The 26102-nt window shown below is 46.3% G+C and overlaps 1 protein-coding gene across 5 annotated transcripts in view; it reads right to left on the reverse strand.

Annotated features, from left to right (window-relative positions):
- Nucleotides 1–26102, reverse strand: part of LOC146839649 (serine protease FAM111A-like) — a 243946-nt gene that overhangs the window by 212067 nt on the left and 5777 nt on the right. For 4 of the 5 annotated variants that reach the window (XM_085651740.1, XM_085651743.1, XM_085651741.1 and 1 more), the window contains exon 2: nucleotides 21828–21869. Coding sequence is in view for 1 of the 5 variants with exons in the window: in XM_085651739.1 (XP_085507865.1) it covers nucleotides 12561–12654 (94 nt within the window). In the remaining 4 variants the exon portion in view is untranslated. Of the gene's footprint in view, nucleotides 1–12560; nucleotides 12890–21827; nucleotides 21870–26102 lie in introns of those variants that run through there. The other variant, XM_085651739.1, reaches the window with a different exon arrangement.

The raw sequence follows: 26102 nt of genomic DNA on the forward strand, positions 1-26102 counted from the left end.
TCAACACCATCATAGGCCGATAACCTAAGAAGGAAGAAGGCTAACTACCTCTAATGTACTATATAATGAGTGAAAATTCATAACCAATTAAATAAATCAAGTCGCACCAATCTTATCGAGAGTCGTCATCTGTTTTCCCAAAGACTCAAGATGACATGTGGTGTCAGATGTGGGGTCGGATGTGGGATCGTCTACATCTGATAAAAGATGAAAAACATCCTCCAACAACTGGCCGAAGGACAGAGGAAATTGGAATGGACTCTGGAGCGATACAGGACTATCACAGAAACAGTGAGGAAATTAAAATTATGAGACCTATATGTCCCCTATGTGCCCCCCAACGCTTTATGTACACATGCATGTATCCCATGCATTTCCCCTCCATGGCCTGTCTATCATGATGCTTATGCTATAACGTGGCCTGCCATCATCCAGTCTCCCATGAGAGAAACGACAAATCTGCATTGAGGCCTACACGTTTTGCATCATGTTTTCCTGCACTCGTGTCATTTTCATGAAAGCCCGTTTTTGTGGCTCAGCCAGAGCCGAAAAGAGGTTTCAGGCCTCAGACGCTCTGAGAGCTGCAGCTGCATATCTTTGGCCTTGCACACTTGGGCCTCAGCCAAAGGGGCCCTGTCCGAGGTGCCGAGACAGTATTGAGCACAGTTATCTGCTTACTCCTACTGAACCACATTCCTGCCTGGAGAAGGAGGAATAAACACAACCCGTCTGCAAAGGAGAGAGCCTAGCCTTTCTGTCTCTTTTTGTGTGATTGCAAAGCTCACGTCAGTGAAAAGCCCATAGCCCCCATGTAAGGCCTACGCAGTGAATGAAGAAATAGATGCCACATTGGCTCTTGGTGATGGGCAACCTATGTCACAGATCGGTTCCTGCTCCAGACTTTAGATATCAGATAATACAAGATGTGCTGGTCGTCCTGACACTGAAGGCCTCTCTTCCAGACTCCCCGGCTGCACAGCAACCTTCCCCCAGTTACACGTCAGTTACAAGTCATGCTCGAGTTGAGCACAAGTAAGGCAAAGTTCCAGTAAAGTTCCAGCTGATCACGCAACCCCCTCCAGGTACCCACCCACCTATGACACTCACCTATGACTCATCAAGTGGACGCCCACATGGACGCCCACCTTCACGCCTACTTACACGCCCACATGCTCTTGTCTCATTCTCTCTTGCTCTGCCTGAAGCGCTCCTGCTTACGTATAATATTGAATGTATATATACTGTACTCTGTGAATAAAGTGCCAGAAGACCCTTCCTGATCCCTTGTGGTGATGGAACTATTCTCCCTATAACTCGAGTTATTGGAATAAAGCCCTTATGAACCTGATACCACGGACTCAGCCTCTTGCTTTATGCATGATCCTATTGATACCTATAGAAATTATGAGCTGCGTAATACTTTATTTACGACAGTAATGGCGCCCGAACAGGGACAAATCTCTTTCCCCACACGCCGGAGATGAAGGTCCAGTTTTGCCCCCTTCCACAGCCGTGACGGACTTCAAGTGCGCACGTCGCGGGTATTCCCGCCAACTCCCTCAGGCCAACGAAGGAGACGGACTGCGACCAGGCATCCATACGAGGCGATGAGGATTGCGGATCGTCCCGACCCAGAGCCCACCCTGCGAGAGAGCTGTGTCCGAGGTTTCTAGAGATCCACCAAAGATACGCCATTCCCTGCGCAGCGTCAAGTGTCCGAGGCCTTCAAGTTCTGCTTCCCGGTGAGTTTTTCATGGGGGTTGCATAAAGACGGGTTCATTTAATGAACACGGTAAAGACGTGTCTCACTTGTGAGACCGGTATGTTTTCAAGTATTCAAGAGCATGCATCAAGTATTCAAGTATTCAAGTATTCAGGTGCACCGATTTAACTGTATGAATGTTATTGTCTTAGTCAGGTTCAGTTAGGTTTGAATGTGTCAGGTTTTTATGTAAGTTTGTTTCATTGTGATTTTTGTTTTTGGGTCATTGTGATTTTTGTTTTCGGTTACATTCCAACATGCCGTTGTTTTCAAAACTGCGTAAGATATGTACCAGAAAAGGTGTACTAGAGGAACCAGTTAACATTCCGCCTAGAGACACACCTGGACATTTCATGTACTGTAAGCATGGTTTAGATGCCGTGTTGTTTTTAGAACTGTGGGTGGATTACACGAAGAATTTAGAGACAAAGTATATATGGCCTATCACGGGAACGTGGGATGCGGAATGCATCATGAAGGTAGAGGAAGAGCTATGGAAGAGAAAATGTAGACCTGCTCAGAAGGATGCCATTGAATTATGGCGCAAGGAATCACATAGAAGAACAGAGAAAGAGTTCGACAAAGCAGAGAGAGAGAAGTAGACAGGAGTCTGAAAAAGCCAAAGAAAAGAAATTACAGGAGGAAGGGGAACGGGTAAAAAGAGAGCAGACTGAAAGAGAAAGAAATACTGTTGTTGCTGGTATTTATCCCGTCCTTTCAGAGGAACTAGCAAGAGTGGCCCCAGTAGAAAGACCCATTAGAGTGCCACCGCAAGTACCCCGAAAAATAAAACCCACAGCATCCGAAACGTTTATTAACACCTACCTAGAGGAATCCCCACCAGCATACGTGGACGGATCTTTCCCTGCACCCCCAACACAAGCCCAGCTCCAGGAGCTCGAGGACGGCGGGGAGGGATCCGGGACAACATCAGGAGGGGGGCCGACAGTAAAAGTAGATATCTCCGAATGTATATATGATCCAGATCCAGGAAAGGGCAGAATGCTCGTGTTTTCACTAAGGCTTAGATGAGCAGTCGCAGATTTGGAAAAATTACCAGATATGGATAAACACCTAAAGAAAATGTACACATTCATAAGAACAGGGGAAGGTCCTGAGTGCATAGCAGAAGCCATACAAAATAGAAAAGTAATTATTAAGAACTATATCCTTCGCTTCCTAATTAACTGTCTGATCAGGGAAAAAGACGAAGGTGACGGGGACGTAGACCGTTGTTATATTGGTTGGAGTGATCGCATAGATGCCGGTCAGCATGATAAATCAGGACAGACAGACAACATGTTGACCAAAATCCGAAAGGCAATAATAGCCTCACACAAAGCAGGACCGAACGAAAAGGCTGAGTCATCCTCTGATGACGAAGCAGGGGACAAAGACAGAGTACTATATGTGGGCCATGCCCGGCGGTTCGAGAGGCCCAAGGGCCTCAATCACCGTAAACAGGGAACGGCTATAAAAGAAAGATATTCCCTTGAAAGTTTATTCCAAATCACCGAAAAAGCGGTGAATAAATGGTTAGGTAACGATCAGCCCCTCACCCCGACCGAAAATGAATTAGCACGATCAGCCACCCTGTGGGTATCCCAATATGATACATATAATAATGATATCGTAGCACAGACGTTCTTGAGCCTCCCACCAAACGAACAGCGCATAGCTGGTGTTTACATGGTCCAACATTTGATTACGTTGTATGAGAGTCAATATTCTGGTCCCAGTCTATTGTATAAGTTGCTGGACGACATAATACTAGACAGGTGGATGAACATGGGTACTGAATTGATTAATGTCATCCTAGACCAGCGACACAAATATATAGTATACGTGACTAGGTCCCTGCTTCCCGCTCCACCCCAGGATAAGGGACAGTTATACGACAAACTGAACCCCCTACGAGAGGTTCATCCTGTAAAAAATGCAAACAATGAGCTACAACGGGTGTATGTCTACACCTCCTTGTCAAAATTAGAGATACTGGAAATGAAAAAAATGTTGCCCTCCCATGATAAAGACCCGGGGGGTTTTCACCGAGAACTAAAAGACATTCTCCGCTTAGGAGAATATACATATGCTGACATCCTAAAGTTATTAAAAGTACTATTGCCTGCTGGTATTTACGAGAAGCTTAAAGAAAAGGACTGGGAGGTGGGAGAGAAAAAGATTAGCTGGGATCTGTTGGAAACAGAGGAAGAAGCCAGAGGCCCGGGGGTTGGTCTGGGTCCCCGAGCTAAAGACTTACCTGAACTCCTTATACAAGTTTGGCCTAGATTATTAGTTACTAAGAAGGAAGACTGGGATGCTATTTCAGCCTGTAAACAGAAACCAGACGAGGACACAAGCGATTTTTACTCTAGGTTTGAGAAATGTTTTACTATCAATAGTGGCCTTAAGCCCGGTAGCGATTCATATCCCCATCTTTTCGTGAGCAAACTAGTAGAAAATTCCCTACCCGAGGTAAAGTATAGGGTACTGAAGGTTGAGAGTACTTGGCAAGCAAACAGCCCTTCCCAAATGTTACAAATGTTACAATATCACCAGAACAGAATTAGAGAAGAACACGACCAGGAAAAGAGACGCATGAAAGATACAAAGATGAAGATGCTGGTGGCCCAATCGACACCGGCAAACACAAACACGAACAAGAGTAGCACGAAACAAATTAGTGGGACCTGTAATTATTGCAAGAAGCCAGGCCACTTCGTAAATGAATGTGCAGTGCTGAAACACAATATAGCTATAGGTAAAACAAAGCCACGTCCATATCCTCCCAAGGAAAATAACACGCATCAGACATCAGACACGTTTCCACCGCCGCCACCGCCTGTCCATGCACCTGCACCAACCCACGCCACAGCACAAATGTATCAGCACGCTCAACCTAACTATCCAGAATACCAAGCATATTCATGAAGCAGCCTAGAGAGGGAATTCGACTTGCCCCTTATTCCAGTTCCTGTGGACCAAGAGGGTCCCTATGTACATGCACGTTTACTGGGACAGGATAAAAAGTTTTTGATTGACAATGGGGCGAGTAGAACTACCATCAGTCATTCCGAGGTTCCAGGGGCACCCCTCTCGGGCTCAAAGAGCATATCCCTGGGTTTTTCAGGAAAGCCAATTATTAATGAGGTTTCGGAACCAGTCTCTTTAGGAGTTGGTCCACTGATACATACAACGGACTTACTGCTTACTAAATCATGCCCAGAAAACTTACTTGGTATAAAGACACTAAAGGAACTGGGAGCAATTATCTGTTGCTCGCCAGAAGGAGTGCGACTGTATTTACGTGATTTCAAGGGACATTTTGTAATGAAAGATTTTGACATCAGGCTCCAAAATGTACCACAGCACCTATGGGCACAAGGCCCGACTGACGTAGGTTTCATGAACATTACACCACACCAGGTCACCCTCAAGGAAGGAGTAGTGCTGCCACGGATTAGACAATACAAAATCCCACCTGAGGCTGAAGTAGGGTTACTGAGAATAATCAATGAACTCATTGCACAAGGGGTGGTGATAGAGACAGATTCAAACATATGCAACTCACCTGTTCTTCCTATTCTTAAACGAACTGATCCCAATACAACACCTGTCTATAGATTAGTTGTGGACCTGCGAGAATTAAACAAATGTGTGGTGCCACAGTACCCTGTGGTCCCGGACATTTCTTCATTATTGACTGCTATTGATGCGAAGGCTACGTTCTTCACAGTTATCGATCTGAAGAACGCATTTTTCAGTATCCCAATACATCCAGACAGCCAATATCTTTTTGGCTTCAGTTTAAAAGGCCGTAGCTTCAGATTCACAAGAGCACCACAGGGCTTCACAGAGAGTCCTAGCATCTACAGTCAGGCACTTAAACGACAACTAGACAGTATTCATTTGCCTACCAGTACAGCACTGATACAGTACGTAGATGACATTCTCATCACTGCAAGATCGGAAACTGACTGCGAAGATGCATCACTCACGGTTTTACATTTTCTGGCTGACAAGGGGCACAAAGTGTCCCCTTCGAAGTTACAATTCTGTGAACAGCAAGTGGCGTACCTTGGGCACTTGCTATCCAAGGAGGGTAGGCGACTGACACCAGAACGTATTCAATTAATTTGTGGCCTTTCACAGCCCAAGACACAAAAGGAGGTACGTGCATTCATTGGCCTCACTTCATATTGCCGGCAGTGGATTCCCCAGTATGCTTACATAGCCAAGCCCCTAATACAGTTAACGACACAAGAGGCAGCTTCTACTAATGTCCTCCCTTGGACACAGGAACACACTGTAGCATTTGAAGAATTAAAAAGAGCTTTATGTCAAGCACCAGTTTTAGCAATCCCTGATTACAACAAATCTTTTATGCTTTTCGTGACAGAGCGAGATGGAACAGCACTCTCTGTCCTAACACAAGATCATGCAGGAAGACACAAGCCCTGTGCTTATTTTTCTAGTACATTGGACCCAGTAGCACAGGCTTTGCCTGCGTGCTTAAAATCTGTTGCAGCAACGGCCTTAGCCATAAGACAAAGTGACTCAATAGTGCTGGGCCACCCCCTGACAGTACAAGTACCGCACGCAGTGGAGGTTCTCTTGAACCGGACACAAACACAACACCTGACTGTAGCGAGACTGACAGGTTATGAGTTGACGTTATTTCAACCACACATAGAGATCAGACGATGCAACATACTGAATCCCGCTACTCTTTTGCCCTCCAGTACAGAAAACGTTTCCCCACATGACTGTGTTGAAGTAATACATACCGTGACTAAGCCAAGACAAGACTTGACAGACGTTGCACTTCCAGACCCTGACCTAACACTCTATGTTGACGGCTCATGCATGAGGACGGGGGCGGGAGAATTAGTGGCAGCGTATGCAGTGACCACTGCTACTGAAATCATAGAGACTAAAAGAATAGACATACTGTCAGCACAAGCTGCAGAGCTCATCGCTCTGACACAAGCATGCATAAGAGCTAAGCACTTGAGAGTAAACATTTACACCGATTCACAATACGCATATAGGGTAGTTCATGATTTCGGAGTACTGTGGAGAGAAAGAGGTTTCTTGACCTCTCACGGGGCCAAGATACAGCATGGCCCCCTTATTCAAGATCTTCTGGAAGCAATACATTTACCGACAGCCATAGCTATCCTGAAATGCAAAGCACATACGAAAGCAACGGATACCATTTCTCAAGGCAATGATCTGGCAGACCGAACTGCTAAACAGACAGCTCAGACCCCACTAGACATGACAAACTCACAGATACCATCAATGACCAAAGCCATGACAGTAAGGGATCCTTCCAGGGATGTACAAGACATACAGACACATGCTTCTCTAGACGAATTAAAGAAATGGTCGGAACAAGGAGGGGTACTGACTGATCAGGGTTGGATGACTAAGGGCAAAGCAACATGGTTTCTTCCTGATTCGATGGTACAAGTGATCATAAATACCGCACATAGTCCTGCACACTTAGGAGAGAAAGCAATGCTAGACAGCTTACAGAATATATGGTTCAACAAGCACCTGCGTGCAGCAGCGAAACAAAAGGTCAGAACATGTATGATCTGTTGCCAATTCAATCCAGGTAAAGGCATTGCGATGGAACAAGGTGGATTCCATCCACCTGACCACCCTTTTGAAGTCCTCCAGATGGATTATATCCAAATGGACAGATGTAGAGGTTACAAATATGTCCTGGTAGTAGTATGTTCACTGACAAGGTGGACAGAAGCTTATCCAGTCCCTGATTATACTGCTGTAACTACCGCCAGACAATTGGTGCGAGAGTTTTTCCCACGTTATGGATTACCGCGTGTCGTACATTCCGACAACGGTCAGCCTTTCTCCTCTGAACTCATGAAACAGGTGTCCCTCCTGTTAGGGTATACCTGGAAGTTCCACTGCGTATGACATCCTGAGGCTGCAGGCCTTGTAGAAAGACACAATCAGACCTTAAAGATAAAACTAGCAAAGATTTGCGCAGACAAAGGTGTAGATTGGATGGTAGCCCTGCCGGTTGCCCTCTTTTACATGCGAATGGTAGCCCATTCTAAAACAGGCTTATCTCCCTATGAAGTGGTCTTTGGTAGACCACCGAATATGTGGGGCACTCCAATGCCTAAAAAGATTACTGATGTTGATAGTAACATGCTGCCAGATTACCTGGCTTCCTTGATGTCTGCACTACTCTCCTGCAATTCGCAGGTTGCTGCCGCCTTCCCTGACAACACCCAGGTCAAGGAACACTCCATCGCTCCTGGGGATTATGTCCTAATAAGGAAATTTGATAGATCGAGCCCTCTTGAGCCGAGGTGGAAGGCGCCGAAGTTAGTGTTATTAACCACGAGGACAGCCGTTAAAGTCGAAGGACGGAAAGGATGGGTTCATCTTCATCATTGTAAACGCTACTTCGGGAATAACGATTCTTTTAAAAAGGACACAAACTTTTCAGACTTTGAGCCCCCTTTACTAGAGGAGACTCCCCAGCAGGAGTACAAAGCTAAACTTAGATCTAAAAAGTTAGAACCCGTTTGATCAATTAAGTCCACTAGGTGGTGAAGCGGTTGAACATGTATTCTGGCTTGCATAAGATCTCGGACAATAATAATGATAAAAAGAGCAAGATGAAAAGCAAATACTGTAAAATATTACGTGGTAGATGTATAGTGACTTTGATTTTTCTATCTCTTCTGTGCATCACGATAATATGTATCAGCTTAATACTACATGCTATTTTTCCTCCTATTGCCTCACTCCTACACTACTCCACTAATGATACCATAAAGCACACATTTGGTGATCTGCCATCCCATGAGCTATCATATCGACTTGCCTTACGCAACAATACCTTTCTTCAGATGCTGCACCATTCACATCAGACTAGCAATGCTACAGACTGCTGGGTCTGTGGCCGACTTCCCCCGTATCAGAAGGTGAAGGGAGTGTTGCCTCTTTTCCCTTTTCTGTTCTCCCATAATGGTTCTTGCGGAGCATGGTTTGCCTTAATGACATCCATCAACGGTGATGCCAAAGAATGTCAAGACAAGGAGTGTAGGGGCGACTGGGTATGGGGTAACTTGAATAAAGTAATGAATGAAGCATGTTTCCCAGATGAAGAAGGTCTTCCCCAAAGGAAAGGTACAGATCTAGAAAATGAAGAGTATCTGCAAGGAAATGCGACCCCCGACTTTATAGTGTTGAATGTCAAGCCCATACACAATTTAGGTCCATCCTCAATTACAGTCCTGCCAGTAAAAGGGAACTTGTGTGTCAGAAAAGAAGGCTCAGTACATTTGGGGCACAGCGAGTGTAATACTATAATAGTGTTTAAAGACAAAGGAAAGTCCTATTTCAGAGCATCACGACACACCTACTTTATTTGTGGCCAGACAGCCTATGTGCAGCTGCCCTTAGAATGGGGTGGGACGTGCTACATATCATTTCTTTTACCACCCGTTTTCTTGGCCCCATCGAACTATCATCAAGATCTCCAACTAGCACTTATCAGACACAGACGAGGGCTCGATGCTTCCGGCATTGACCAGACGGAGACAGCTTGGGAGCAATATACAGATTTCAACAAAGGATTCTTTTTCTTCATAGGTCCCGTCCAGAATAGTAAACTTATCCGCAGGTTAACAAGGATTCTAGAAACAGTTGCAAATGAGACTGCATCAGCCCTGGGGAACTTGACCCAGGAACAGTCTGCTATGAGAATGGTCGTTCTTCAGAATCGTCTTGTTCTTGACGTCATCCTGGCGGATAGGGGCGGGGCTTGTAGGATCATCAGCTCCAGCTGTTGCGTTTTCATCCCTAATAACGCACCGTCTGTATACAAAGCAATAACAAGGCTCCACAAGATTGCCCAAAGCATACATCAAGACCCAGGCACGTGGACTTGGTCCAGTTGGCTCTGGGGAATAATATCGGCATGGGGATGGAAAGTGTTGACCGTCTGTGGATTAATACTACTAATGATATTCAGTTGTTGTCTATGTCTGCAGTGTGGCCCGGCCGTTTGCGGTCTGTGTGCTACTGCATGTGTTCCACATCCCCATCTACAGAGCATTGAAAATGGAAAAATAATGCCGCAAGAACAGATCGACTGTCTCATGAGAATAGATGTGACATGAAGGGTCCACTAGGGGACAAGGAGGGAATGAGGAAATAAAAATTATGAGACCTATATGTCCCCTATGTGCCCCCCAACGCTTTATGTACACATGCATGTATCCCATGCATTTCCCCTCCATGGCCTGTCTATCATGATGCTTATGCTATAACGTGGCCTGCCATCATCCAGTCTCCCATGAGAGAAACGACAAATCTGCATTGAGGCCTACACGTTTTGCATCATGTTTTCCTGCACTCGTGTCATTTTCATGAAAGCCCGTTTTTGTGGCTCAGCCAGAGCCGAAAAGAGGTTTCAGGCCTCAGACGCTCTGAGAGCTGCAGCTGCATATCTTTGGCCTTGCACACTTGGGCCTCAGCCAAAGGGGCCCTGTCCGAGGTGCCGAGACAGTATTGAGCACGGTAATCTGCTTACTCCGACTGAACCACATTCCTGCCTGGAGAAGGAGGAATAAACACAACCCGTCTGCAAAGTAGAGAGCCTAGCCTTTCTGTCTCTTTTTGTGTGATTGCAAAGCTCACGTCAGTGAAAAGCCCATAGCCCCCATGTAAGGCCTACGCAGTGAATGAAGAAATAGATGCCACATTGGCTCTTGATGATGGGCAACCTATGTCACAGATCGGTTCCTGCTCCAGACTTTAGATATCAGATAATACAAGATGTGCTGGTCGTCCTGACACTGAAGGCCTCTCTTCCAGACTCCCCGGCTGCACAGCAACCTTCCCCCAGTTACACGTCAGTTACAAGTCATGCTCGAGTTGAGCACAAGTAAGGCAAAGTTCCAGTAAAGTTCCAGCTGATCACGCAACCCCCTCCAGGTACCCACCCACCTATGACACTCACCTATGACTCATCAAGTGGACGCCCACATGGACGCCCACCTTCACGCCTACTTACACGCCCACATGCTCTTATCTCATTCTCTCTTGCTCTGCCTGAAGCGCTCCTGCTTACGTATAATATTGAATGTATATATACTGTACTCTGTGAATAAAGTGCCAGAAGACCCTTCCTGATCCCTTGTGGTGATGGAACTATTCTCCCTATAACTCGAGTTATTGGAATAAAGCCCTTTTGAACCTGATACCACGGACTCAGCCTCTTGCTTTATGCATGATCCTATTGATACCTATAGAAATTATGAGTGCGTAATACTTTATTTACGACAACAGAACGCAAAGTTTGCTGCAACACTTTCTTCTCAATTTTGAGAGGGCTGTCAGAGTAAGTTCATGGCTTGTGGACAGGTGGACCCATTATCTGGCTCACCTTTCAACAGGAGAAAAACAAGTCGCCTATCAAGCCGCCAGTTTCACAGGAACCATCCTGTACTTGGAAATCAAAAAGATCATACTTGATCGGTTATGGGTAGATGAAGAAACACACCGGGTAGACTTCAGGAATGAGCGGGACAACCGAGCAAAACCGCCTAGAACTTTTTTTTTTCAAAATGAAGGATGCTACAGACCGCTGGCTCAAGCCCCAAGAAGTGACCAAAAAAGAGATAATAACAAAAATGTACTTGGAAGCCTTACCCAACGGTGGTTATGATAGAATCCCAGATTAACTCTATAATAAGCATTATAAATGGCCTAGTCCTGAACCAGTCTATTTGAGGCCGAAAGGTGGAATAGGCCGTTACCGACTGCTTCAACAGGGTGAAATAGCAAGACGCCTGTTAAAGTTCAAGTGGATGGGTCTAAACAGCAACCTACCAAAGGCAAGCAGGCACAAGCCTCGGGACCCCAATGCTAGAAATGCACTGAGCGGGGTCATGTAAGCCCAATTCTGTAGGAATTAGGAACATGAGAATGAACACATGGATGTCAATTATGTGCATCGGTCCATTTACTTCACACAAGAAATGGGATCCAGTTAGTATGTGTGTTTGCAAATCAAGCAGACGTGGGTGATTGCCTTTTTAGATTTAGGGTTCCGACATTCCATAATCAAGGACGACCCAATCCTGCTCCAACAAATTATTACCAACAAACAAGATTGTCTTACGTGTGTATATGGGGACACGGAACTGATTCACTAGCCAAATAATGTGAGGACAGGAAACCTTGGCAGAAGCAGAGATACTTAGGAATCTCCTGGAAGATGTGTTCCTGGGAAGTGATAACCCCCAGTTCCTCACCCTAATGCGGAGGACACTGGAGGAACCCCATGCAGGGTTACAGGAAACCCCTTTCCCATGATAAACGTTAAAGAGAGCCCCCTTTATTAAACCCATAACACATAAGAATTAGGGCAAGCAGCCCAACCCAGAGGTCCCTCTCAGGATACTTTAGTTGCACATGAACCATGGACATTAGAATGCAACTTCAGAGCCCCCAATTATATGATGCTGCCCTGAAACACACTTAGCAAAGGGCCAGACAAAAGGAAAGGAACCAAATCCAGGTGTATCCCTTATTTCAGATAAAAAATGGCTTCTGTATAGAATATGGAAGGAAAATGAATCACTCAAACTATTAGTCCCTAATAATTTTTTAGATCAAATCTTAATTTATGCTCACTCTCATTTAATGCAAAAACAGCAGTTGATGGACATAATGCAAAACAATTTCATACATTCACCCCAGTACAGAGATCTGGGCCTAAATCCATCATTTTTTTGCTCACCATGCCATTCCAGTTTGAACCCAGCCATATGCGAATCAGTCTTGACCATGTGCCTCATGGGAACAGTCCAGACCGAACTCCCAAGCCAGGTCATCTCTTCAGCCAGGATAGCTTGATTCCAGTGGCATGGAGAGCACGGGACTCACGTCTGAGCATACCCGTCCCACTCGGGGTGACAAATGCAAAAACAACAGTTGATGGACAGAATACAGAACATTGTCATACATTCACCCCAGTACAGAGATCTGGGCCTAAATCCATCATTTCTTTGCTCACCATGCCATTCCAGTTTGAACCCAGCCATATGCGAATCAGTCTTGACCCTGTGCCTCATGGGAACAGTCCAGCCCGAACTGCCAAGCCAGGTCCTCCCTGGACTGGAAAAAAGCATCATAGGACCGGTTTCGGGGTTTCACCCCTCTTCAGCCAGGATAGCTTGATTCCAGTGGCATGGAGAGAACGGGACTCACGTCTGAGCATACCCGTCCCACTCGGGGTGACAAATGCAAAAACAACAGTTGATGGACAGAATGCAGAACAATGTCATACATTCACCCCAGTACAGAGATCTGGGCCAAAATCCATTGTTTTTTTGCTCACCATGCCATTCCAGTTTGAACCAGTCATATGCAAATCAGTCTTGACCCTGTGCCTCATGGGAACAGTCCAGTCCGAAGTCCCAAGCCAGGTCCTCCCTGGACTGGAAACAAGCATCCTAGGACCGGTTTTGGGGTTTCACCCCTCTTCAGCCAGGATAGCTTGATTCCAGTGGCATGGAGAGCACGGGACCCACATCTGAGCATACCCGTCCCACTCCGGGTGACAAATGCAAAAAGAACTATTGATGGACAGAATGCAGAGCAATGTCATAGTCATGGTATTGCTACATAGATAACAAGCATTTGCAATGCAATAGGTCACGCATTTACGTGAGTTTGAGCTGTTGGCATTGTAAATGACAATGTTTTTTACTCATGTTTTGGTTTTTAAAACATAAATGAAAGGCATTGTCATTTACAATGCTAATAGCTTAAACTCTCGCAAATGCGAGATCTATTACATTGCAAATGCTTGTTTAAAAGGTGGGTGGGCAGGGGCGCACACATCTTCAAGTAGCCCTGCTGGGCCTGAATAAATATTGAAACTGCCTTTTGTGCTCGCTCGAATCATTTGTGTACTGTGCTATCTGTGAAAGGGAGAGAAGGGGGCTGCGGAGGGCAAGGGGGGCTGTGGGCAAAGCGAAAAGGAAACACAAGGGGCAAAGAGTCAGGCAGAGTGAGTTGCAACAAAGAAATTGTAAATTAAAATAAATGCTAAAGACACAGACGAGAGACAAAAGCAGAAAGAGAGGATATGCTTAAATTTAAAGTGTGGCGCCTGTGCAGTTAAAAGTTATGCGTATGACAGCCCGTGAAGTGGGAGCCATGCTAATTTTAAAAAAACAATAAAAGCAGGCGCCTGCTTAAATATTAAGGGTGGTGCCCATGCTGATATAACAGTGGACGCCATGCTGAAACTTTAAGTGCGGCGCCCCGGTGGATGGGATGGGAATGAGGGTGAGTGAGCCTTGGGCCTGGCTGATGAGGGTTATGAACCCGAAACCGGTCCCAGGATGCTTGTTTCCGGTCCAGGGAAGACATGGCTTGGCAGTTCGGGCTGAACTGTTCCCATGAGGCACAGGGTCAGAGTGATTTGCATATGGCCATGTCTGAACTGGGGTGGTGGAGTGAGCTAAAGAATGATGATGGATTAAATCCAGATCAGTTGACTGGGGGTAAGTGTTTGATTTGCTCAAGCGCTCCCTCCATCATCCCCTTTGGTATCGCTTTGTTCGCCCTAGGTTGGCAGGGTATGCCCAGACGTGGGTCCCTTGCTCACTTTGCCACTGGATTCAAGATAGCCTGGCTGATGAGGGTTGTGAACCCGAAACTGTTCCCAGGATGCTTGTTTCCAGTCCAGGGAAGACATGGCTTGGCAGTTCGGGCTGGACTGTTCCCATGAGGCACAGGGCCAGACTGATTTGGATATGGCCATGTCTGAACTGGGGTGGTGGAGTGAGCTAAAGAATGATGATGGATTAAACCCAGATCAGTTGACTGGGGGTGAGTGTTTGATTTGCTCAAGAGCTCCATCCATCATCCCCTTTGGTATCGCTGTGCTCGCCCTAAGTTGGCAGGGTATGCCCAGACGTGGGTCCCTTGCTCACTTAGCCACTGGATTCAAGATAGCCTGGCTGATGAGGGTTATGAACCTGAAACCGGTCCCAGTATGCTTGTTTCCGGTCCAGGGAAGACATGGCTTGGCAGTTCGGGCTGGACTGTTCCCATGAGGCAGAGGGTCAGACTGATTTGCATATGGCCATGTCTGAACTGGGGTGGTGGAGTGAGCTAAAGAATGATGATGGATTAAACCCATATCAGTTGACTGGGGGTGAGTGTTTGATTTGCTCAAGCACCCCGTCCATCATTCCTTTTGGTATCGCTTTGTTCGCCCTAAGTTGGAGGGTATGCCCAGACGTGGGTCCCTTGTTCACTTTGCCACTGGATTCAAGATAGCCTGGCTGATGAGGATTATGAACCTGAAACCGGTCCCAGGATGCTTGTTTCTGGTCCAGGGAAGACATGGCTTGGCAGTTCGGGCTGGACTGTTCCCATGAGGCACAGGGTCAGACTGATTTGCATATGGCCATGTCTGAACTGGGGGGTGGAGTAAGCTATAGAATGATGATGGATTAAAACCAGATCAGTTGACTAGGGGTGAGTGTTTTATTTGCTCAAGCGCTCCGTCGATCATCCCCTTTGGTATCACTCTCATTTAATGACAGGGCATTTAGAGGCCAAGAAAAGTACAAGGCCATATTAAACCATATCTGCTGGCTATGGATCCTATCTCAAATAACCAAGCACAGGAAAACCATCAGCCTCCTAAGGTTTCACTATAAGCAATGCCTATAGTTGGGAAGCCTTTGGAAGAGTGGGAATAGATCTAATAGGACCTCTAACATGTTCCAGTAAGGGACGTAAATATGTAGTAGTACTGGTGGATTATTCTACCCGGTATCCTGAAGCCGTTCCTCTTCGGGAAACCATCATTAAAATAATAGCCCAAATCTTGAAAGAAATCTTCTCTAGAATGGGATTCCCAAAGGAGATCTTGACTGGACTTTGTGTCCCGATTGATGAATCAAATCTGTACACAACTAAATATCATTCACTTGAGAACCTCCGTGTACCACCCTCAGACTGATGGGTTGGTTGAAAGATATAATGGGTCACTAAAACTCACTCTAAAAAAGATGTTGACTGGCGAACGGAGAAATTGGGATCGCCTCCTTCCGTTGGGCCTGTTCAGAAGTCAGACCTAAAGAAGTCTGGGTTGTTTCCCACTCAAGTTGCTCTTTGGGCGTAAACCTCGTACTTTGTTAGAAATTACCAAACAAGCATTGGAGAGAGATGACCGACAGGAAGCAGGGAATCTTCTGCATCATACTACCCAATTATGAGCCCTATTGGGAAAACTCAGGGAACTCTGGAACTAATTTAGAAACGGAACAAAAAAGGCAAAGACAGTTCTATAGTTAAGGGAAAAAATTGAAGGAATTAGCAGTTAGTGAATGGGTGTTAATATTGCTGCCCAATTGTAGAGAAGATTGGACAAATTACATATAAACTTCAGATGGCTGGAGGACTTAAATAAATCTATCATATAAATTTGCTTTATAAATGGTTTGGACCTCCGCCAGTCGCAGTACAATCCACTGTTTCGCTGCAGCCTACAGAGAATACTCTTGGCAAGGTCTCTCTGAATGATTCTCTTACTACTTGTCAGACGGATGAACTCTTGCAAGGTTTATTACCCATTGCCCAAATCTTCTCTGATCTCCCTGAGAAAACCCATCTGGCTTTTCATCCCATCCATACCAAGAGATAGTGGTAAAACAACATACCTACTGACTTCCAGAAGCCAACTACCCTTTGTCCTGAATAAATGGGCTGATTGAACAACTGGGGAGGCTTGGTATATTTCTTCTATAGATCTCATCAAGGAAAACTGGCAAGTTCAACTGAGACCTGAAGATACAGAGAAAACAGCCTTTCCAACACCTTATGGGTTTTTAAAATGTACTGTTCTTACTTTTGGGCTGCATGGAGCTCCCACCACTTTCCAACATTTAATGTACCACCTTCTAAAAGCTCAACACGTTAACCACACTCGCTCCCGACGTGATGTTCCTCACCGAAACCTGGCTCACCCCCTTGTCCTCACGCGACATCGCCACCGCCACGCCCCCCAAATACAAAATGATCCATTGCGACCGCCCCAACAGACCTGGCGGAGACATTGCCCTCATCCACAAAGACTCCCTCGACTGCTCCGCCCTGGACGACGACACCACACCGATCATGGAACACCTCAACTTCCAGATCAAACTGAACACCAAAACCACAGTCAGAGGAGCCCTCACCTACAGACCACCAGGCCCCCGTGCCAGCTTCTGCAATGCCATCCGGGACTTCATCGCCCCCCTAGTGTTAGACTCCAACCACTACAATTTCCTAGGAGACCTCAACTTCCACCTCGAAGACCACATCGACTCCAACACCACAGCACTTTGAGAACATGAGCACCATCGGTTTGGCTCAGCTGGTCATCGCCCCCAAGCACAGCGCAGGACACACCCTGCACCCCATTTTCTCCACCAACGACTGCGCCAAATACTCCCACACCACTGAGCTGTCCTGGACAGACCACAGCATCGTTCACTTTTTCATCTATGGCCCTTTACTGTCTGAACTCGTACAAAGTCACCAAGCCCCTCTGGATCACAGTCCTAAACGAAACCATACCACCCACCATGGACAACCTCAAACTCAAAATCCAGAATTTTTCCAACTGGATCATCTCAACCACCAACACCATTGCCTTCCTGAAGAACCCTCCCAGGGAAAGAACCACCAAGCAGCCCAACTGGTTCACCCCTGAACTTCTGATGCTCAAACGCCACTGTAAGAAGCTGGAAAGACTCTGGTGATCCGGCAAACCCCAACTCCTTCAGGACCGCCCTCAACAGCTACCACCAACAGCTCAAGAAAACCAAGAAAGAAGCCCTCACCTCCCTACTTGAGGTGAGCACCAACCATACTAAGGAACGCTTCAACATTGTCCGAGAGTTTACGTGGCAAACACTGCCACTGAGAACACAATCGCCCTTCCCAAGCCCACTGCGACACACTGTCAGACTTCTTGTCCGTAAGATCGCCGACATCTATAGCAACTTTGATCCTCAACCTACCAACCTCACCCACCCCGCACCCATAGCGACGCCACCTTCCACCGAATCACCGAATGGAAGCAATCCTCAACGGAATACACCATCATTATCATGAACTTCATACACTCTTGATCACCCACGGGCACCTGCCCTCATCACATCTTCAACCTAGGAAGTGAAGCCATTCGAGCTCCCCTCACAGGACTCCTCAACACCTCCATCACTACAGCCACCGTGGATGATGGATGGAAGCACGCCGAGGGTCAAACTCTTCATAAAGAAACCCACAGCCAAACCCAACAAACTCAAAAATGACCGACCTATCTCGCTCCTCCCCTTCACCGCAAAAGTCTTGGAGAGGTCATCACCCTCCAGCTGACCAACTTCCTCGATGAGAATAACGTGCTTGACCCATCCCAGTCAGGATTCCGACCTAACCAAAGTATCGAGACTGCCCTGATCATAGCCATGGATGACATCAGATGACTCCTCGACCAAGGCAGCTCTGCCCCCCTCATCGTCCTCGACCTCTCTGCAGCCTTCAACACGGTCTTACACCACACCCTCATCACCAGACTCCACAACATAGACATCCAGGGCAAGACTTTTGACTGGATTGACTCCTTACTATCCGGATGAACCCAGAGCATCCACCTTCCACCTTTCGCCTCTGCAGCCCAGGGCTCCTCCCTCCACTCCTTCCACAGCCCATGGCTCCTACCTCAGCCCCACCCTCTTCAACACGTACATGACACCTCTGACCAACATCACCCGCACCCATGGAATCAACAGCGTCTCTTATGCCGACGACACCCAGCTTGTCCTATCCTTCTCAGAAGACCCAGACACCACAAGGCTCAACTTCCAAACCACCATGACCAACATCTCCACCTGGAGGTAAACCAACTCCATAAACCTCAACTCAGAGAAGACAGAGGTCATTATTTTTGGCAACAACCCTCCCCTTGAGACAACATCTGGTGGCCTTCTACCCTTAGCCCATCACCCTCCCCCTCGGATCACGCACGCAACTTTGGGATCACCCTAGACACCCATCTTACCATGAAACAACAGATCAACACCGTCTCTTCTGCCTTCTTTCAGATCCTCCGCATGCTCCACAAGATCTTCCGGTGGATCGCCTCCTCTTCCAGGAAGACTCTAAACCAGGCCCTCATCTCCAGCCGAATCGATTAGGCAATGCCATTTACACCGGAACCACCAAACAGCTCCTTAACCACATCCAAACCATCCAGAACTTGGCGGCAAGACTCATCCTCAACCTTCCCAGAAGAGCCAGCATCAGCCCTCACCTTAGAGCCATCTACTGGCTCCCTGTTCAGAAGACCTGCCTCTTCAAGCTCTTCACTCATGCCTACAAAGCCCTCCACCAAACGGGACCCATCTACATCAACAACCACCTGACCTTCTACCAACCGACCAAAGAGCTCCGCTCCGGCACCCTCACCTTAGCCCACATATGCATCACAGCCGATGCGGTGGCTACTCTTTCTCCTACCTCGCCACCAAGTCCTTGAATGACCTCCCTCGCCTCCTGCACACATCCCCCACTCTGAGGGAGTCCAGGAAGCAGCTGAAGACCTGGCTTTTCGACCTCAACCTCTCTCCGACTGAGGATCACTCAAACCACACAATGCCTGGAGACCCCATGGGTGACAAGCAGTGCTAAATAAGCCCCGATGATTGATCAACAATATGCCTCAGCATACCTATACCACATTGTAATATTCCGTAATTGCAGAATTACAGGCCGCTCAGCTCCATATTAATGCGAGATACGTCCAGGTTTGCATATAACAAACTCAGATATCTGGGCTATATGCAAGAAGAGGGGATAATTGAGCCGTAGACAGAAAAAGTAAAGGCCATTACCGAGACCCCATTTCCTGTGAATAAACGAGGCATGGGGCCTTTTTAGGATTCTTGGGCTATTTTAGGAATTTTATACCCAAGAATTCACAAATATCCGCCTCTTTAACAAATCTCCTTAAGAAGAGGGCAACCAACAGGGCGGTTAAATATCCCTAATTAAAGGCCCTTGATGCCTTCAATCAGCTAAAGCAGATAATTTCATCCAAACCAATACTATAATCTCCTGATCTTTCAAAAACTTGTCTTGTCTCAAGAGACAAAGTAGGTGAAGAGGAACCTATTCTCTGTATCAGCTATAAATTATTCCTCAGTGAAATATCCTTCCTGATAATTGAAAAGGAGTATTTAGTATTAAATGGGCCAACGAGAAATTGCAATATTATTTGGAAGGTAGGTCTTTCATTTAGTATACTGACCACACCTCTCTAACTTGGTTAAACAGGAACAAGGGAACTAATCCTAGGGTCCTCGGATGATTTATGTCCCTCAAGCCTTTACAAAACAAGGCCCGACATCAAAGGGGAAAACAATAGGGCAGTAAAGATTTTCCTTTCACGATATCCACTTTTCCCCGATCGGGTAAATCTTAGGGAGGGGGGGTGTTACAAGGGGATCTCCGGTAACTATACAGAAGAATTACAGGAACTCCCCTCTGGCCCATACTGCCCTCGAACTCAGCAAAACAAAAAAAGAGATGGCTACCAGAGAAGAAGGACAGAACAAGGAAAGGTAAACAGAAACAAAGAGAGAACTACTATTTTTACAGGGATGAACTGATAGAGACGACGACAGCAAAGAAGTACAAGAGAAGAGAAATTAGGACGCGGTGACGAACAGGAATCGGGACTCCCATGGAACAGCTAAGATGTGAGGAGGACGCCGAAAGACGCACTGAATCCAGCGAAGCAAAGACGAAGGCATGCTCCATGGTGCTACCCACCAGAGCAGCCCTCGGTCCTGCCACGCTCCAGGAGGAGCACGGCTCGCACAGATGCAGACAAGGGTGGACAGCAGTTCCTGGCAAACAAGTGGTCGAAAGTGACTGGAACTTCCTAGGGAGTTTTTTTTTTTAAATGTTTGTTTTCTTAACGACGGGGTAGCTAACATGAAATAAAGCAAGGATCCTTATGAAGAAACCGAATATGGTAGGAAAATCCTACAAATAGAAAGCAGTTTTACTTGTGTTTTTTCAACCTGCCATAAGTTTGCTTTTCAAAACTATTTTGTTTGGGGCGAAAGACGCAAAATTAAGGGCCAGATGAACGACCATTCCATTTTGCGAGCCACAAATTGCGATGTTTTGCAACTTGCAATTTGTGACTTGCAAAATAGAATGTACAACAGTGTTTCAGAAACTGCTTGCGGTTCCTAATGGGGTCGCAAATGGCTCATCAATATTCATGAGGCAGGTCACAATTTGCGACCCATTGGGAATGACCAGCACTCACAGTGATGGTGGCCTGCTGGGGTCCTTAAGGAAAACGGATGCATTAAAAAAGAAAAATTAAACATTTCTGTTTCATTTTTTAAAAGTAGGCAGTTTTTACAGGTGGTCCATGGGACCACTGTCAGCTCTTAACAAAAAATGTTGCATCCTTTCACAAAGTGAAAGGGGTCCCCTGGGAACCCCTTCCTGTTTGCGAGTGGCTTACCACCTACTTGAAGTAGGTGGTAAACTATGAGTGTTTTGCGACCAGCCCGCACAAACCAGTGCACTTGCTAATAGGAAGGGACGCCCCTTCCGAACAGCGACTTGCAAACCCTATTTTGCAAGTCAGTAATTGGTTACCAACTCGTAAAATAGGGTTTGTACATATCACCACCCATTTTAGCTAAATACAATTGTACATCTGGTCCTAAATCTATGGCTGCAAGACAGCCATAAGGGGATCAGCATCCACCTGAGATCCGGAATAGTGGGCAAAATATTAGAATCCCATTAGCAAGCAAAAAACAGTGGGGAAAGATAACTCCACATAGAGATACAAGAAAGAGAAAGTACCAAGGATTAAAAGAGTGTGGAAAAGAAGCAAAGACAAGAAGAGATACATAGAGAAGAAAGAGTGAAAAGCAGCATTTTCTTCCTAAAATAGACCACTTACCTGTGCTTTTCTTTTCCTGGGGACTCTGGATAAGAAGGTCACCTATTGCAAATGTGAAGAAGGAAAAGAGACATCATTGTGCTCAAACCTGAAAGTTTCTACACCATCATAAGCCGATAACCTAGGAAGGACGAAGGCTAACTACCTCTAAGACATTATATTATGAGTGAACATTTTTAACCAATTAAATAAATCAAGTTATACCAATCTTATTGAGAGTCATCTGGTGTCCCAAAACCTCATGATAACACTGTGCTGCTGAGAAAACAGGAGTAAATATATTTTAAAGAAGGCTCCCTGTTTTTTGTTTTTGCTAATTTTTACAGATGAATACAGAGAGAAACACAGTTATTTTCTCGTCTGTGTTTATTTTTAAATGTGGCTAAAAATGGAAATTAGGTTATTTTTGGAGAGATTCTAAATGCTATCAATCATTACTGCCAAGCCAAGAAAAACATCTTGTACATATAAGACTGCTGAACAAAATGTATATAAAACAGCACAAAGAGGTCAGCAGTGCAGAAGGTCTCCCAATCAGCCGGAGGAGCACTGGCTTCTTTGCAATGAAAAAAACCTTCATAAACATGTTAAAATATAAACAAATTCCACAGTCCATAAGAAACCGATGAACATCATGACGATAATAAATCTAGATTAGTATCATGAGAAACAGGGCTAATGAAACAATACATTTTCTTGAGTGGGAACATAATCTTGAAGTTAAACTGGAAGAAAAAAGATAAATTCTCACACATGGGAGAATTAGAAGGGATAATCTTCGTTTCCTTGCCTTTAATATAATGCATGGAAAAACAACGAGAGAGAGAGGGTAGAGACACACTCTTAGTCCTCCTGGGCGATAAATGTTAAACAACAAAAGAGTGTGTGGATACAAGGAAAGAAGGTGAATATATATACATAAGTATAGATATATATATGTGCGCATGTGACAAATCACTCAGATTTAGTATATGAACCCTCACTCACCAACCTGGTTGGTGACATGCTTCATCATAGGGTTCCACCAGAGATGCCTACTGCACCCCTGGTGTGCTTCGATGCTTAGTTACAGCGGAGCTGAATGTTGGTCATGTGCCAATCAAAAAATGTGATGAGTGCAAAAAGTGCAGATTTAAAAAGTGCACAGGGTTTAACCAAAGCAATTTTAATGGCGGAAAGCCTGGCACTTGATAAAAACAGGTGAAGATTGGATGTTCCTCACTGGTTTTAGTTGACCAGATACATCCTATTCATTAATGAATAAGATGTATCTGGTCAACTAAAACCAGTTAAACCCTGTGCACTTTTTAAATCTGCACTTTTTGCAAAGGATTTAATCATCTTTATCATTAGCCACATCTTGAGGTAAACATAAAAGAGGAGGAGTATTTGAGGAGTAAGAGACAGCTCCTGCATAAGTCTCCTAAGTCACTAAGTCTTGGCCCGCGGTACAAGGGAGTGCCTTCTGTACCATGTCTTCCAAATTAACTTAGAAACATTCAAACATTGTCAACTGTGTTCACTTCTTTTTCTACCTGGTAGTAAGGACCTACTGAAATCTGGGCTAGTCATAGCAATAATATTATTTGAGATGTTTAGACAGCTGCCAGGTAAATAGTGAAGTTTCTCAGCTATGAGCACGACCACCGGCCAAATCATGTATGCTGTCTGGCTGCTATTTAACCAGAAGCCAGGTGAGTAGGGACGTTTCTTTGCCATTTGCACAGCCACCTGCCAAATCATGCATAATGTCTGCTACTTAGACAGTGGCCTGGTAAATGGTGACGTTTCTTCACTTCACTTCAGAACCTGAAAACTCCTGAGGCGGAAGCCGGGAGAACGCCGAAATTCTTTTAAAAACTATCACCACTGTATTTTTGTGTCACCTTACTAAAATTGTATTTTAAAAAGCGCACTCACCCGGCAAACAGGCAGAGCGGGCTAGAGTCACGCTGAAACAGCGACTCCTTCGCTGCAACGAGCAAACCCTGGAAAACAATTTCCCGCCGCCATTTACGGCGAGGAAGCAAGGCCACGCCTACCTGAGGCCACGCCCACCCCCACCCCCCTCCTTAAACCCATAAAATAATGTGCAATTACCGGACGCGCAGCGGACGGGCGCAGCGGGCGCGCCAAAGGCGCGCCAAAGGCAAGCCCGTCTGGGCCCGTCCGGACCCGGACGGCCCGTGGCCCCGTTACTCTGCCAGGTGACCCTCAGGAGCGAGTGATGTATACAGCTGATACACTACGAGCCCTACGTCCGAAAACCACCCTGACCTGCTACCACACGGTTACGGAAGGTAAGGTCTTTTTGACCTGCTCAAACTGCAATCCGACTCCCCCCCCTAAAATCACCAGACCGGCTCTGAAAGCTGGACTCCTCAACTGCCGCTCCCTCCCGAAACACGCCACCGAAGTAAATCTCCTAATCCAAAATCAGGATTTCGACCTAATGTTCCTAACAGAGACTTGGCTTTCTGACTGCACCGATCCGGATGTCGTCACAGCCCTCCCCACAGGTTATCTCTGCCAAACGCTAAATAGACCTAAAGGGAGGGGAGGCGGGGTAGCCATAATCCACAGGGAACGATACGTCTGTAGGATGATTAACGCTGATATCGAGGATTGTGAGTGCGGCCAGTTCTCCATCCAAATCTCCCCAGCCGTCACTGTGGCGGGGCTTCTGACCTATCGCCCCCCTGGGGCCCCAGGCAATTTCCCCAACTCCATAGTTGAATCCATTTCCCAACTAGCCTCCTCCACCTCCAACTTCCTGTTATTAGGTGATCTCAATCTCCACTTCCTTGATCCAACGGATCGTGTCGCCGCGGACATCAGACATGACCTTACAGTTCTAGAGGTATGTCTGGTGAACAACGAGCCCACCCACGAGAAGGGCCATCTATTGGACCCCATCTTTACCAATATTCCAACGATGACTTCTAACCCTCCGGTGACCCTTCCATGGACTGACCATTTCCTGGTTCCGTTCTTCTGGGAAACTCCCATATCTAATCACCTAACTCCTAAAACCCAGGTTACCGACCGCCAATGGCACAAATTGCCATTTGATATATGGGCCCGTTCTCTTACAGATTCCACTCCCGAGCTTTCCTCGGACCCGAATGCGGCCGATAAACAATTCAGTGACTGGATTACGTCGTCTCTCGACGCTTTGCTTCCAAAAATCACTACTTTTAAACAGCTTAAAAAGATATCCCCTGCTCCATGGTACACTCCAGAGCTTAAAGCCCTACGGCAAGAATGTAAAAAAACTGAACGCTCATGGAGACGTGATAAAACAGGAGCAAATAAAAATATCTACTCCATCTCTCTTCTCAATTATAAAACCGCTATCCGGAAAACCAAAAGCGTGTTTTTTCAGGAGAGAATAGAGAGAGCGGGTGGCTCCGGGAAGGAAGCATTTGTTATCCTCAAAGAACTCTCAAAACCACCAGAACAAGAACGGGGACCCCCTTCTGACCCTAAAACTGACCAAGAGAAATGCCAACAATTGGCTAACTTCTTCCAGGACAAAATCGGATTAATCCTGGATTCAATTCCTCCCCTGAGCCCGAGGGAAGAAACCGTTCTCCCATATCCGACTTCTTCCACCGGCCTGTCCACATGGGGCCAGGTCACCTCAGACGAAGTACGGACGACGCTCAACTCCATGAAGAGCGGCTCCCCCAGAGATCCTGCTCCTCTTCGGATCCTTAAAGAGGTAGCCCCTTCTATCATCCCTTCCCTCACTCAGCTGATTAATACGTCACTTCAACAGGGAGTTGTGCCCCTGAGCTGGAAGAAGGCGGTGGTAAAGGCCTTACTGAAGAAACCCACTCTTGACCCTGAAAACCTGGCGAATTACCGGCCCATTTCCTTACTCCCAGGAGTAAGTAAAATCGCGGAAAAACTCATCAACAAGAAACTTTCGCAATACCTAGAGGCTAACAACAAACTGAAAAATTCCCAGACGGGCTTCCGACCAGGACAGGGCACGGACATCGCCCTCCTGGCGGCGGTAGAGGAAGCCAGAACGCTGCTGGATGGAGGAGGATCAGTGGCAGTGATCCTCCTCGACCTTAGCGCAGCGTTCGATACCGTTGACCACCAACTCCTCATCGAAAGGCTGGCAAGAGTTGGTCTGGAAGGCACAGCCTTATCCTGGCTCTCATCCTTCCTGACACAACGATCTTATCAGATCTGGGAGAAGAACGCCCGCTCCTCCGAAATGCCCCTCCAATGTGGTGTGCCTCAGGGCTCCTCCCTGAGCCC

The sequence above is a fragment of the Triturus cristatus genome, chromosome 4_1 (genome assembly GCF_964204655.1).
Source record: "Triturus cristatus chromosome 4_1, aTriCri1.1, whole genome shotgun sequence".
In the NCBI taxonomy this organism is placed as follows: Eukaryota; Metazoa; Chordata; class Amphibia; order Caudata; family Salamandridae; genus Triturus; species Triturus cristatus.